General features: G+C 39.5%; 1 protein-coding gene across 1 annotated transcript in view; it reads right to left on the minus strand.

The window, feature by feature from the left end:
- The window catches only part of LOC124069506 (zeta-sarcoglycan), a 288,322-nt gene that overhangs the window by 51,169 nt on the left and 221,680 nt on the right, over positions 1–15,473 (minus strand). Inside the window, exon 4 of the mRNA XM_046408730.1 lies at positions 13,170–13,257. Coding sequence (XP_046264686.1) covers positions 13,170–13,257 — 88 coding nt within the window. The remainder of the gene's footprint in view (positions 1–13,169; positions 13,258–15,473) is intronic.

Below are 15,473 nucleotides of genomic sequence, written 5' to 3' on the forward strand. Positions count from 1 at the left end.
CAGACACCAACCTGAGTCCATCTTGGAACCTTAGACACTCAATAAACCTAGTTCCTCATGCGTAACACTACAAACACACAGTTGATTGACAAGTTCTGAGGAAAACTTGCAAAATTAGTTGACTGGAGCTAAACTGTAACGTAAGTGCTACATGGCACCAGTAGCCAGTGAATAAAAGATGGAAAGAAGGGGGCAAGAGAGAAAGCAACTGTATTATATTGGCCCTTTGAAAGTAAACAGCATGCAACATGGCCATGATGCAACAGCAGGAAAGAAGCTGGTCAGTGCATTGCTGTGTTTCTACCAGTCAAAGAGAGAGACAGGCCCTCTGCTGCACCACAACACACCTTTAATCTCTTCAAGGTGTCCCAGACAAACAGACAAGGATGAATGAGGGAGAAGATATGAAAGGGAGTAGAGGGAAATACTTGGGTGAAAAGAAGAAACTGCATTGCAAAGCACTTTTTAATCCAACTTTTGAATTTGCCACAGGTGGGGGGTTGAGATTCATGCACTGAGGGACACAAATTATTTATTTAGAGATGATTACAGTCATTAATATGGTAAGGGAGGAGAAAAAGAGACAGAGGGAGAGATAAATGAGTGCCATTTGTCATCTGCATTAATCAACCTGATCTCGGGAGTCAGGGCTGTGGGATGGAGAGAAAATGAAATGGCGAGATTAAAAGACAGGCAAATGTTGTGTCACATAGCTGTACATATTCTTATGGAATTTAAATACACAGTCTAGTCATATTACCCCTTATGGCTGACTTGAAATGAACATGGGAAACCTTACTCAACAAATGAAATTTCATTTCATTTTATTATCTTTCCCTCCTCTTAATACTCAGCTCGAATTCAACTGGGTGATTTTTCTTTAAGGGGAATCTTAATAAAATACTTGATGTGATTCGAATCAGTCCTGCATTGTGCATCCCAAGTAGAATTTTTCATTCAGTCTGTTGTCATTCTTTTTCTCTCCCTTGTCTTTGTTTTTTATTGTTCTTTTGTCTAGGCAACGTGACGTGCAGCACAGCCATCACAATGAATGTCTGCATGCAGATTACTGCTGCAGTTGTGAATAGGCTTTGGGTTTCTCAGTGACAAAAAAAAGGAAAATGCTTATCCTAGTTTTAAGATTATACTTTTGTGCAAGCGTGTTTTATGAAGGAGAAAAGTAGAGCTTATTATTAAGAACCTTACCCTAACTCAGAGGTAATGTGATAAGTCTAAATCAAGTATGATAATTATCAATTCACAAGGAAGAAGGTGGGGACATAAAGCGCTAAGATGTTCAAGGATACCGAGCAGCACATATTATACGTATAAAATAGAGAATAAAATATTAAATTGAAAGTCAACAAAACAAGCTATAGAGAGAACCTGTGGCAGCACATTAGGGACCACCAGAGCTCAAACAGTCGACTCAGTGTCTATTCACTCTAGATGATCTCCACATGGCTGAACTCCCCTGTTAAATCTAACTCAGATTTTCGCAGTGCTCACCTTGAAATTGTGTCGTCTTGGGTCAAGACCATGAATAATATACTCAAGTAGCCTAAAGCAAGAGATTGCATTTTTTGACTTGTGCATTGAGAAGCCAAATGTTGACTACAGTGAATACCGTGCACATACAGCACTTCACCCCAGTGAAGATCTTAGCTTGGTATTTTAAGTGGTAAACAGCTGCAGCTTGTGTCACAGTGATAAATTTGACATGGGCTGCAGTTGTGTACATCACAGTAAACAAATATACAGCAAAAGACCTGGCCAGGATCAGGCCTGAATAGATGTGTGGTAACTTAGACTGAACTAGTCAACAAAAATCTGCTTTCTGTACCGGTCTACGAAAAATGTTTTATTAACAATGTAAGCCCCACTAAAATGGTGAACTTACCTCATGAAACTAACTTCATGTTGTAATGCTGTCTGCATAAGTCTGACTTTCAAGTGATCAGTGATGGGTCAGAAAAACATGCACATACATAAAATGTGCACATACAAAAAGAAAACAAAGTGGAAAAGGAACTGTGACTCTTGTAGCCTTTTCCTTTCATTCAAATTTTGCAGGCCAAGCGGTGCACATTATGACATGTCACTCATGGCTCTCCATGCCATAAGACCAAACCCTCAGAGCAGGGAAAAACGTTCCTCACTCAATTTCTCTGTCTGTTTTTGTGCCCATCAAACCTCCAGACAAGCCACAATCTCACACCCAATCATCTTTATCACATGACCTGGGAAAAAGACATCAAAACATGGCAAAAGTTTCCTATTCACATGCATGATAGTGTGTAGTTGTTCCTTTTGTTGGAAAAGTTGAAGAACTCATGGCCTAGGGTATATCTGATCTTTATGGCTTTCTAGTGACTTACATGCCTCTGTGAACATAATTACATTAATATCCTCAAGTCATGGCAAATGCAAGCTGCAAGAGATAATAATCTTGCATTTAAATATGAGTTAGTGAGCCTTAACTGAGACATTTTTTTAATTGACCTTTTATATTTGCAATAAAACCCTAGTGCCAATTTACAGCAGGCAGTGTGGTGCTCACATTAAATGGTTTTTGCAGAGCACAGATGACATCTGACTTAACTCACAAAATGAATATTCAGTGCACTTTGCTTGTACTCTGCAACTCACAGCTGCAAAGATTCATTTAACATATCCCCCTATTTGTAGTTATTGAAAGTCCACCTGGAATATGGTTTCAGTTGTCTAAAATGTAAGCATTACACTGAAGTACTGCCTAAGGGGTTATAGTGTTCAAAACAGAATGCGAGTCAAGAAGGGAGCTTGGGCATTCTATCTTTTTTATTAAAAATGCACTCACTTATGAAATGTTTGCTTTCCATACATGCCTTAAGGAATACTGAGTCATTGCTCTGACCTTGTGGCAGATTATTTAACCATGGTGTATTCTGCATTATTTATTAACACAACCCAGAAAAACAACATACTATATAACATTGTTAGTGTGTCCCAAAGAAAAACTTTTTGTCAGCTTACTAAATTGTTGGTTGTAAACTGTAAATGTCTGGTTTTCAAGGTTCACTTTAACACATTATAACATATAAGAAATAATAACAATTATTACTTTTGATTGGCCTCAGAGGAAAGAGCAAATATATTTTTTTGTTGGATGGTTTATTTTTAAATTTAAGTTTGTTTTTTTTTTTTAAATAACTTTTCTTAGTTCTGACAGGGTGATTTTGTGCAGACATGAAGCTGTTTGGTAGGAGAGACTGACAGTACACTGTTGCTTTATGGCAAACAATTTTCTGCTTTCATGTAAGCAAACATTTCAAGCTCATAAACTCACATAAAGTGTTCCTTACGGCCTGAAGGTGACAGTGTTCTCAGCTGACTTATGTCATGAACAGCATTTTTATGATGTTTTAATGTTCTTAAAAGAAAGACAGATTGTTGTTGTTCATGGTCATATAATTCTATCCTCTGCACTTATTGTAGTAAATTGATCTTATAGCTTTTAGTATATTCAATACTTTATCAAAAGATAAAACATTTACCAGTACTCATAATGTGATGCACCCACAGACAGTGGATAAAACAGAAAGCACACCTTACAATAGAATGCGATTCTTCAAACTACCTCCTCAGAAATGTCAACAAAATTGAATGAATGTCTCTCATAAAAGGACTAAAAGGTGAGTAATGGCATTTTCTTCTTTTAAGTTTCTATTTAGTGCAATTCGGTTGCACTTTGTATTATTGTAGTGTTCTTTTGCCTATGACTCTATCTTGTGTTAAGATTCAGATGCTTGTGTTGTGATTAAGTGAACAACTGGGTTGTTACAGTACAGGAACTAACCACATATGTGAGATATTTTAGGGTACTTCCAGTGATGGACACTTATAAGGTACTTCAAAGTGCTTTGATTAATAGGATGGCAGCTGCTCTATTAAAAGGAAAAAAGGAAATACTCTCTAGCTTTTTACACACACACACACACACACACGCAAACCTTTTTGGATATATCTGCAATACCCGAGGCAGGTGAAATGCTCTCATGCTTGATGGACTTTATATCTGTCATTTTATTATTGTTTCCAACCAGTATAAAGCATATATTTCACTGGTGCACATGAATGATTTCATATGGTCCATTAAATCCATACCTTACGGCAAGCGTACCCACACACATGAACAAGTGATAGTGAAACAGTGTGCAGGCAATTAGGCTTTGTGCAACTACAGTGCAGTCATAAGGATAAATGACAACAATGTCAATAAATCCATGCATTTATTGAGCTCTTGATGGCCCCTTAAGTGTATTCCAGTTTGTTAATGCTCAACTGTATGTATTTTTAATTGCCTCATTAGAATCATTGATTTGATCACAGCAAGGCAGTATAAAAAGAGGAAGATGTGCTGTCTGAACTTCACTGATTGGATGAGGGGGAGAGACAAGACTGGCATTTCTGTGTTTGTCAGCCAGCCAAATCAAGCCAGAAAGATCTCTCTGAGCTGAAAATATGATCACTGTGAAATATGATTGTTATGTACATCATTTGTTTCTCAGAGGGGGATTTGCAAAGATGTAGATTCATAATTAGACTGTGTGTAATGGAACAATTGAATTTTATGCAAGGCTTTGCAAGTGCTCACTCTGCACACTAATCAGAAACCAATTTTAGCCAACATTCAACTGTTTAAAGGAGCAATGCCATGTTTCTGAGAGTGAGTGAAAACAAATTTTGATGAAATTCTATAAATGCTTACATTACTACAACTATAAATCTATAAACCCACCCAAAAGTGATTACAATTTTCTCTTGGGGAAATTCAACCCACGTTCACCACAAATCATTAACCACCCATTATTACCCTTTATGGTCTTTGCAGTTCAGTCCCCTAATTTTGCTACTTTGATAATCCACTTTTTTGGGATACATCAGCCGAACAAGAATTGAGGTGAATGATTTTACATAGATAAAAGGGAAGGTAATTAGTGTAAGAGGGTAAAGATAATGAAGTGATAAATGTAAGCATGAGTTAAGGAGAAGGTAACAAGGTCAGCAGGGGATTCACTGGTTTAATAAGAGATGAGGTGCATGCATAATAAAACAAGGGGGAGTGAAAGGCAAAAATGACACAACAGCATGGGGGGAAGACAGGATGTGACAGGGAAAGGGGCAGAAGAAAGACAGGGGTAAAGTGTGTGAGTGTGTAGAATGAAGGATGAAAAGGTTGGACGAATTGTTTTCAGGGCAGGTCTTGTTTGAGTGGATAAGCCTCTCGCTGCCCTAAAATCAAACCTATCTAACACATACACGCATGCAGATACACTCACAAACAATTGTACTCTTCCCAGAATGCAATTGGCTTCTTTGAAAAGGCTACATTTTGAAAAAAATAAAAAAGGAAAAAAAGACTGCAACCATAAAATAGATGCACACACTCACAAACAAGGGTAATGAGTGCTACCAATACTTCTACTACTTGGGGAGAAAGTGTATTCATTATCAGCACCATGCACTTAGAAAAATGAAAAGTCAATAAGACAGCCAGAACGTAAACACACAGCTTGCACAGGCTGTAATGACTGCACGCTTTGCCAAGAGATGAACACACAGGTAAAGAGATTGGGAATGAGAAATAAACAGTGAACAATAATTGAGCTGGCCAGTTTAAGCACTTGTCAATATTATGCTCTGTGGTATTCCAAGTTACTCATGCTTAAACAATTTGTTTTTATTACTGTATTTTTGCTGCATTTACTATACGTGAAACAGGCATTCAAGGCTTTAATTTAAGGGGACACCTAGTATTTTTGATATCAACCTGAAACGCTGAAACTTAATTTTGTGTGCAACTATAGGACAACTATAAGTAGATGTATGTCTTGTAAATATAAAGTTTATGTTATTTTATCAGCATTTTAGTTTTCTAATGTTTGTTTAACAAGAACATCTTTTTTATCCTTTTAAGATGATCCTCGCACTGCAGAGACATCATATCATCACCTAGGCAGGTGAAAGGTTATGGCTTCAAAACTCCAAGTTCACTCATCATCTTTATGGTTGGCTATTCAGAAGACAAAGATGACAGGTTCTCACTCACATTAACGAGCTGACAGCGATGGGGAGGATGGAAAGGAGGACAGGGGGATGAAAGAGAGAGAGAGAGCAATAAAAATGAGATGGGAAGCCCAAGGACAACACATGTACTCAGGCCCTGTCTGTTGAAAGATCGGACCTTAGGGGAACACAAGGTAAATGCAGAAGAGCGTTAGTACAGGTGTGTCTGTATATTTTTCTATTTTTCTACGTCTTGTGATATTCAGTTGAGTATAGAAAGGTGTGAGCACTCCCTAACAAGTCATTGGAAAACATGAATGCTCCAGTTTTTTGACTTCACCCTGTAGGATTTCTTGCCACCAAAGTAAAAATTAAACTCTCATAAGTTGTATGTTGATGCAAATAAACTGTCAAGAGGTAGAGCAATAAGACCAGCTCAAATTAACACCTATTCTACCATTCCATGTGTAAGATGGTATAGTTGTGTCTTGGAATTCTATGTAAATGTAATGGTCCGAACATGTGTGGACATTTCACCTTTCCATACTGCTGAGCATGATAATCCTGTACCTACTTGTAAAAGCTAGAGCAAGCTGTGACTTTCTGAGTTTCATTGATGAATACAAATGACTTTTACTGAGTAGCAACTTTTCTTCTTCCCATGTTCAAGTGTTTGCTGAGAAGTAACCATCTTTCTTTAAGGATTTCTGAGTATCCCAGCGGGGATTCTGAAGAAAGTTAAAGGAGTGTGTAGTTTTTGTTTTTTGTGTGTCCATGTTAAATGTGTTGGTGAGTCAGCAAAGAGGCAACAGGAGGCAGCAACAGGAGACCAAGGGAGCCCCCTGTGAGGTCTATAATCTCTTTTTCTCACATGGTGTGTCAGAATTCTGGGGGCCCTTTTAATGCCTGAACATTCTGGAACCTTGTCCAGAAATTGCTGAATTGAACTGAATTAGAACCTTGTATTACAGGCTACAACTGCTACACACACAGCTTCAGTGAAATGTAAAGTGGACTGCAAAGGACTTGGTTGGTATGTTGGAAGAAACAATAACTTCTGTAGAATTATTTTGAAGAGAGAAAAAAATGGAACAAGGAAGTCCAAATTACCGGTTTTACCTAAGTCCAAACACTAAGTAGCATTCATTTCTGGGGACGTTTTTCAGATTATATGCTTGTTAAATTGGCATGAGATGTAATCACACAGCTAATTAAACCAGATGGTTTCAGAGTTTAGTATTTTTCAAATCATGCTGTTTATGTATGCTGATCATGTTTGTGTAGCAAATTTATTACCCTATTGAAAGTGTACTAATAAGGGATCTCTACATGTCAACATGGACATGTGGGACAATTTCAGTGCTTTATTTATTTTTTTTAAATTGGTTTAAAAAGATAGGATTAGTTTGCAAAGTAAGTATTGCATTGGTTGTTGAATACACTGTACTGCCAAAAATATTCACTCAGCCATCCAAATAATTGAATTCAGGTGTTCCAATCACTTCCATGGCCACAGGTGTATAAAACCGAGCACCTAGGCATGCAGACTGCTTCTACAAACATTTGTGAAACAATGGGCTGCTCTCAGGAGCTCAGTGAATTCCAGCGTGGTACTGTGATAGGATGCCACTTGTGCAACAACTCCAAAATTTCCTCGACACTAAATATTCCACAATCAACTGTCAGTGGTATTATAACAAAGTGGAAGCAATTAGGAACGACAGAAACTCAGCCACAAAGTGGCAGGCCACATAAAATGACAGAGTCAGCGGATGCTGAGGTGCATAGTACGCAGAGGTTACCAACTTTCTGCAGAGTCAATATCTACAGACCTCCAAACTTCAGATTAGCTCAAGAACAGTGCGTAGAGAGCTTCATGGAATGGGTTTCCATGGTGAAGCAACTGCATCCAAGCCATACATCACCAAGTGCAATGCAAAGCGCCGGATGGAGTGGTGTAAAGCACGCCAACACTGGACTCTAGAGCAGTGGAGACACGTTCTCTGGAGTGACGAATCACGCTTCTCCATCTGGCAATCTGATGGACGAGTCTGGGTTTGGCAGTTTCCAAGAGAACAGCACTTATCTGACTGCATTGTGCCAAGTGTGAAGTTTGATGGAGGGGGGATTATGACATGGGGTTGTTTTTCAGGAGCTGGGCTTGGCCCCTTAGTTCCAGTGAAAGGAACTCTGAATGCTTCAGCATACCAAGAGATTTTGGACAATTCCATGCTCCCAACTTTGTGGGAACAGTTTGGGGATCTCCCCTTCCTGTTCCAACATAACTGCGCACCAGTGTGTCCTGACTTCAACTCGATGAAACACCTTTGGGAAGATTTAGAGCAAAGCCAGGACTGCAAAAGGTGGGCTGACGTCATATTTAACCCTATGGATTAAGAATGGGATGTCACTAAAGTTCATATGCGTGTAAAGGCAGATGAGCGAATACTTTTGGCAATATAGTGTATCTTCAAACTTCCCAAACTAGTATGGCATCTTCCAGAATGAACAGTTTGTCATTGTACAGCTTTACATACCAATTTAAAAAGTTATTACCTATTACCATTTACCAGCAAGAGATTTAAAAGGAATCTTATGAATCCATTGCAGTTGCAGTTCCCTATTAGCTTTGGAAGTTGGCATGTTAGTTTGGAATGATTAATATTTTGGGAGTCAGACTGTTTCATACTCACAATCTATTATGTTTTCTTCCAAAACCCATATGACCGTTCTGCATTTTTTGTGTAGGTTTATACTGTATATTGATTTTGTATGCGCTGAATATCAACATAACGTACCTGACAAGAAACGTGTGTGCATAATTTGCAGTACACTAGCAGTAGAAGTGTGTGTATGTGTGTGTGTCTGTATCTGTATGTATGTGTGCCTGTGTGTCTGTGTGCCTATACATCACAAAGTGGTTAGTGATTTAACTCCTATTTGTGAATTTTAGCCCAAAGTTGCAGCTGCCATGGTGTGTGAAAATATGAAAGTGAAACACAAATTGAGAATTTGTGTGTAACGTGTGTTTGAGTGTGACAGCTAGAGTCAGTATTTATGTGCAAGTGTAAGTTCAGTTGTACAAGTTAGGTCACACAGCACCCACCATGTCATGCTGCGGGAGCTTAACATATAACACATAGCTGCAGTAGGCTGTCTAGTTTTCAAACAGACTGATTCTGCTGACTGCTAGATCGGCACGCAGGCAAACGCTCATCAGCCATACATAAGCATTAAAGTGCTTTTCTTGGTAAGGAAAGCAGCTTTAGGGAGTTTGAACAGCAGGAGGTGAGCTGTCAGGGATTTCAAACCTTCCAAGTTTCAGAAAGGGAAAAACTGTGCATGTGCACATGAAGACACTAGAAATGCCTGACCACTCTCTACATGAAGATCTCATGTAGAGATCTATGTATTCACATCAAACAAGACAGTGAAGAAGAGCCTTCTACTTTAAAATATTATTCACCTCATTTGTCACACTGTAAATGCTACTTGGCAATGATCTTCTGTCTCTGACACATCCTGAAATCTCACATCATCATCAAACACTCATAATCACATCTATGGAGTTAGACTTTAATTTCCATAAAAACCACCACAACAAATGAGTTTGCTTATTTTTCCCCATTATCCCATACATGCTTCAATGGTTGAATAAATTACAAATGTCTTCAGTGGGCCAGTGGATGTGTTATATTGCTTTTTATTGGTGATTGGTGTTTTTTTTTATTTTTATTGGTGAATCAATATGCTTTAGTTTTGCAACAAAAAATGCTTTGTTTCTGTTTTCAAGGCATTAGATGGGAAGCAAATAATTATTTCTGAATTTGAAATGTTTCCAGGGAAAACCTTGTGAAAGGCTGAGATATGCTGAAGGAACGGATGAAATTTAATGCATCTCATGTTTAATTTCCACATGCAGCAACATTTTCCCCAGGCACATGCTTGTGGCATTTTGTGGCTCATAAAATCATATACTATATCACAATATGAAAATGTTTCTCATGCTGCCAGTAAGCTTGTAAGTGATTAGGTCCAGCCAGAGAGGTAGTAATGTCATCTTATTCAGAAACAAGGGAGAAGGCTTTTGGATTTTTTATTTCACAAATTTATTTTTGGGAGGCATGAATGAGTGCTTCTCAAATAATGAGTTTATATTGGTGTTTCCCTTCTATGAATTCTCAAATATTTTCAAATTGATTTATTTTTTAGAATGAATCTGTTCTCTCACCACTGTCACGACTGGTGAGTTTAGGTCAACACACTGTGGACCCAAATCCAGACAAAAGGTAGATCTTTAACAGGTTAAAGATTTAATACCTAAAAAATAACACTGAAAGATAGAGAAGGGGAACAAAATCAGCAAGGAAGTCAAAACAAATCCAAAGGGGCAAGCAGTTGATAAACATGCAGAAGGTCAGGGAGGTGGATGTAGGGAGACTGAAGAGCAGTGGAGCAGGAACTCTCAGGTGGACAGCCTGGGGCAAAGCAGAAATGGAGCTGGAGACCTGAGGTGGACAGCCTGGGGGAGGATTGAAGCAGAGCTCCAGACCTCAGGTAGATGGCCTGAGGTCAAGACAGATACACGAAGCAGGTCTTCTAATGGCAGGGGGACAACCAGACTGGCATAGATGTTCTGGAGGACAGGCAGGAAAATGACCAGACAGAGGATGGAGGATGACCAGACAAGCAAAGCCACACTGGAGATCAGTATGTGGAACCACTCTGGCGGACAGGCAGGAAGATGAGGAGACAAGGGGGACCGGGAGGCAAGGCTGGACCTCTCCAAGGGCTGGGCATGAGGCTGGTGCCAAAGGCAGATACCTTCCAGAGGTTCGGCAGGTGGCTGGCAGCAAAGACAAACCTGCTCCAGAAGGGGTGGAGGTGCAGCCTCTCTGGAGACTGAGGCTGATCAGGAAATGAGTCTGGTGGCTGGAGTGTGGGACATTCATAGGACTATAGAGAAGCAGGACTGAAGGCCATCAGAGCTGCGTGATTGGAGGCTGGTGACAGGGCAGCTACAGACAACTGCTACACCATTGAAATGGAACAGGGAGTCTTGACACCGTTGAGAGTTTTACTTTCTTAGGGGGACTGTCATGAAAGCTAGCTGGATTGCCCAGGAAGGAGACGTCTGGGGATTAGCAGAGTGGACATCGGGCAAGAAGCTAGATATCTTAAGGGTTGGAGCTGCAGACCAGTGGCTATTCATTGATAGAGCTTGAGCTGACAGGGGGGCGAGTCAGTATACTCAGCACAGGAAGACTACAGGCTCACCACGCTTAATCAATTGGAATGCAAGCTGGTACCTTGTAGGCTGGGAAGCCAGTGTGAGGAGATTTGGCCACTGGCAAGCTAATCCTGCACCTGGAGCTGGCAGGAGGTTAACTAGGCTGGCAGGAGGCTGGGTGCTAGTGGGCTGATGTGTAGACTGGTGGTTAGCATGCTGCAGGTTAGCTGACTGGCATATAGAGGAGGTTTGAGTGACCGACTCAGGAGAAAAAGGAAGTAGCGCAGACCTAATAAAAGCTAAAAGATAAAAATTACTCTGTCTTCTGGATCACCACTTCTACCCCTGAGACATTTATCCTCAAAATCATTTTGATACAGGGGCCTAGTGGCCTAGTTTATCCTCTGAACCAGTGTAAGACTGGGATTTTAATAATCTTCCCATCTTTGTCTATAGAAGAGATTCTAAGTTATACAACAAGGTAGTGTGAGCCAACATTAAGGAAGGAGAAAATATAATTTACTTCATAAAATTCCCATATGATAAGATTTACATAGGTAAACCAACTTCACCGTCGTCTGATTTCCTTCCCCGTTGTCTTCTCTTGTTGATTTGAGATGCTCTTCTCATTTGTTTTTTTTTTTGTTTTTTTTAACAGTGATGACTTAAGCCTGATTCCTTTCAAAGCCCCCTTTATTATTCTAACTATTATATTATCCAATGTGTTCTGTCTTTGTTATATTTCTTCCCTGTTTTTTGTATTACTTGCATAACAAGTGAAACTGAACTAAAACTACAATTCCCAAGAGGAACTGGGTATATACAGGTGTGTTGTATACTCATCTAGTGTGTGGGTGGAAGGTGGAGTGGTTGTCTTCCTGCAATATTAACATACACTATATAGACTAAAGTATTCAGACAGGGGTTGTTTTTCACTGTTTGGGCTGGGCCCCTCACTTCCACTGAAGGGAAATCTTAATGCTTCAGCATACCAAGACATTTTGAACAATGCTGTGCTTCCAACTTTGTGACAACAGTTTGGTGAAGGTCCTTTTCTATTCCAGCATGACTGTGCCCCAGTGCACAAAGCAGTAAGTACATAAAGACAGATGGATGAATTTGGTGTGGAAGAACTCAAGTGAACTCGCAAATGCTCAACTGCACTCCAACTCCATATTAATGTCTATGTATTCAGAATGTATTTAGTAATGTAATGTCCCAATACGTTTGTGGTATTGGGACACCTCAAATCAGCTTCATCATCAAGACTGTGTTTTATGATCTGAACACTTTGACCAGACCTGTTATTTATTTTTTTCCCGCTTGCCAAAATTCTGACATTCAAGATTTAGTTTTTGTAATTTTCTCATTTTCCCACTTGAGAGCACTAATTCTATGATCATAAGCAGAACCAATAGATTTTAACACATCACACTGACTGTGATCTTTCACCACTGGTCATTCATAAACACAATACAGAGAAGACTTGACAAAGTCAAGCAATAAAGTGCAGACAGACTTTCTTGTCTTATACTTTATTGAGTCCCATTAAGAATATTTCATAAAATATATGTCATATGTCCTCTGAGTGACATCTTTCGTAGGACACTAGGCTCTCTCTAATCCAATAAGAGCTTGGAAAAATGATTTAGTCGAAACAACAGCAGGGCTGTCAGCCTCAGTGAGATACACTAATGGAAACAGATAGCATTTAGTTTGGTAAACAGAAGGGGGTAAATGTATTTAAGAATTCAAGCACAAACAAAACAATATTACTGAGAGTCTTGGAGAAATGATCTGATTTGAGGGTTGTTTTCAATAGAAAACCTTTTCTCCCAGTGTAGTGTGTGGACATGTTTTTGTATGATGTCTGTGTGTGTTTGCGTCTTACCCACGGTTAGCTGACCGGTCAGTTGTCCCTGATCATTCCTAGCATTGACCGTCACATTCCTATCTGACTGGAGGATCAAAGGACTGTCCTGGATAGAAAGAGAGAGAAAAGATGATACTCAACTGAACAAAGTCAACATTTCTAAAACTCTCACAAACAAATCCATGCATACTGATACTTTAGGTTTCCACACTGACACATATGTGCTCTCTGCTTTCTTTTCCCCCTGTTGCCCCTTTCCTCACCCCTCTGGACACCAGTCAATACCGCATTAACCTGTACAGCCAATACTGCCCTAGCCTGTATCAGCTTCATAGTTCGCACTTGACTGCCTCTCTCCTGCCAGTCTAATACACTGTGCATTTAATTTGCATACTCTATTCAAAACAGCATCCTGTCTGTAAGTGTGTTTGTTTGTTTCTAATAGTGTCTCTCTGTCTGTATATGTTTGCAAAAAGGCAATTATTCCCAACCTAAATGAGCTAAATGTAACTGTGACCCTGACCTCTACTCCCCTCTTTAAAGTCTGATTGAGCCTCACGTTGCTCACATTAGCTTACATTCAGGATGTGTTGCAATGAATACAAAACCCTTGTCTGCCTTTTTCCAATTCGAAACTCAATTTACCATCTCACACTCTCACCCTCTTTCTCTCTCTGGCATCAACCCTCCCTCATGTCTTTTTCTTTTTTATCCATTGTGTACATTAGTCTGCAAAATTATCCTAGTCTCTATCTTAACCAACTTTTACTTCCATTTTTTCATTATATCTCTGCACTTACATAATTTTCTTTTTATTCTCTTTCCCTTCACTTCCTCCGTCTCTTTTTCAAATTGCTTATTTGTTTTGGTTGTGTGAAATGAATAGTTCACAGGTGACCTAATTTCTCTGTTGATTTCCTCAAATTAATATCTTGCTGCATTCCGGCCTGAATTCCAAATGAGAATTGTGTTAAAATTGGAAAGTCGTTGATCCGTTGAAAGGATTCTCTTCCTTTTTCACTCTAAAGCTCTCTCCCTCTCTCTCTCACCCTCTCTCTCTGTTTTGCTATTTGTTATGGATGGGTATTCATTGTTTTGTGGTCTGCTTACGCAAGTCGGGACCAAATTTCTAATATGTCACACCTGTCTGTGCTCTATTTTGGAGCATCCACAGACTCCCAGGACGGCCTGATCACAAACACAAACACAAATGCAAACACAAACCACCACACAAACGTGAGGGACAAATACAAAGTTATGGAGGCACCGGCAACATGTGAACATGCACACAAACATTCAAATGAGTCCTCAGGTGCAGGTTCATACACACCACAGCCTCTGCACATACACACAGACACACACCACCCACTCATACAGCGTCAGGTAACAAATTTGCCAAACAACAAATGAGTGCTCCACGCGGTTTATTGTGCATTGCCTCTCTCATCTGTTTTCTAACGCATATGTGCTGGATTAATTACTTTCAACGGGGCGTGTGATAAGCTTCACTGTATTATCTTTCCACTCTGTTTAAAGCGATGGGCACTTTGTAAAGCATGACAGATGTAATGTGCTTTGAATCATTCCAGCTCAATGGGCAGTGTGCATGAACAGGCCTGATCCCATACACTTAGTGCAGGACTCCGTCATTTAAAAATGCAACCACAGACGGAAAATCTTATTCGATTAAGCACTCATATGCAAATGAATGGAAATAACTATAAATAAACAGTTCATATTCAACATCTGCTAATATCTATTTACACAACAGCTAAATGAAGACAAACACTCTCCTCGGTGGTGCTTATGTGAAACATGGAAGCAGGTAACAGTAAAGGCTAGCCCGTCGCGATGAGAAAATTTTCAGTTTTACATTGAGAGTATGAACTGTAGTAACAGTTCACACCATTAGGTTTAAAATCAAATAGCTCTTGCCACTTCCATTGCCAGTTTTCACACAAATACCATATTGCATTCAGAATATACATCGTAACACAGAATGGCTGACGACTGTACAGAGCCTCAGCTTGTTTATTCTTAAGTTGGGACACACACCCTGCTGAAATCCATTCAGACATTGTGCATATTGTTGGTAGCGCAGTATTAAAATCCGCAATTCTCAAGTGCATTGATGATGGTTGTGGAGAGCAAAATGATGTGGAAGCTTTTATTATGACACATTTTCTGCATCAGTCAACAGCCACTGTGCAAGATGCTGAGTGCTACTTCAGGATTTATTAATAAAGTTTGAAAAATGGACCTTGATAAACATTGACAGTTATTCCAACAAAAGTGTGGTTCCTATTTGTCTCTTGGTTCAGT

Source organism: Scatophagus argus, chromosome 2, assembly GCF_020382885.2.
Source record: "Scatophagus argus isolate fScaArg1 chromosome 2, fScaArg1.pri, whole genome shotgun sequence".
Classification (NCBI taxonomy): Eukaryota; Metazoa; Chordata; class Actinopteri; family Scatophagidae; genus Scatophagus; species Scatophagus argus.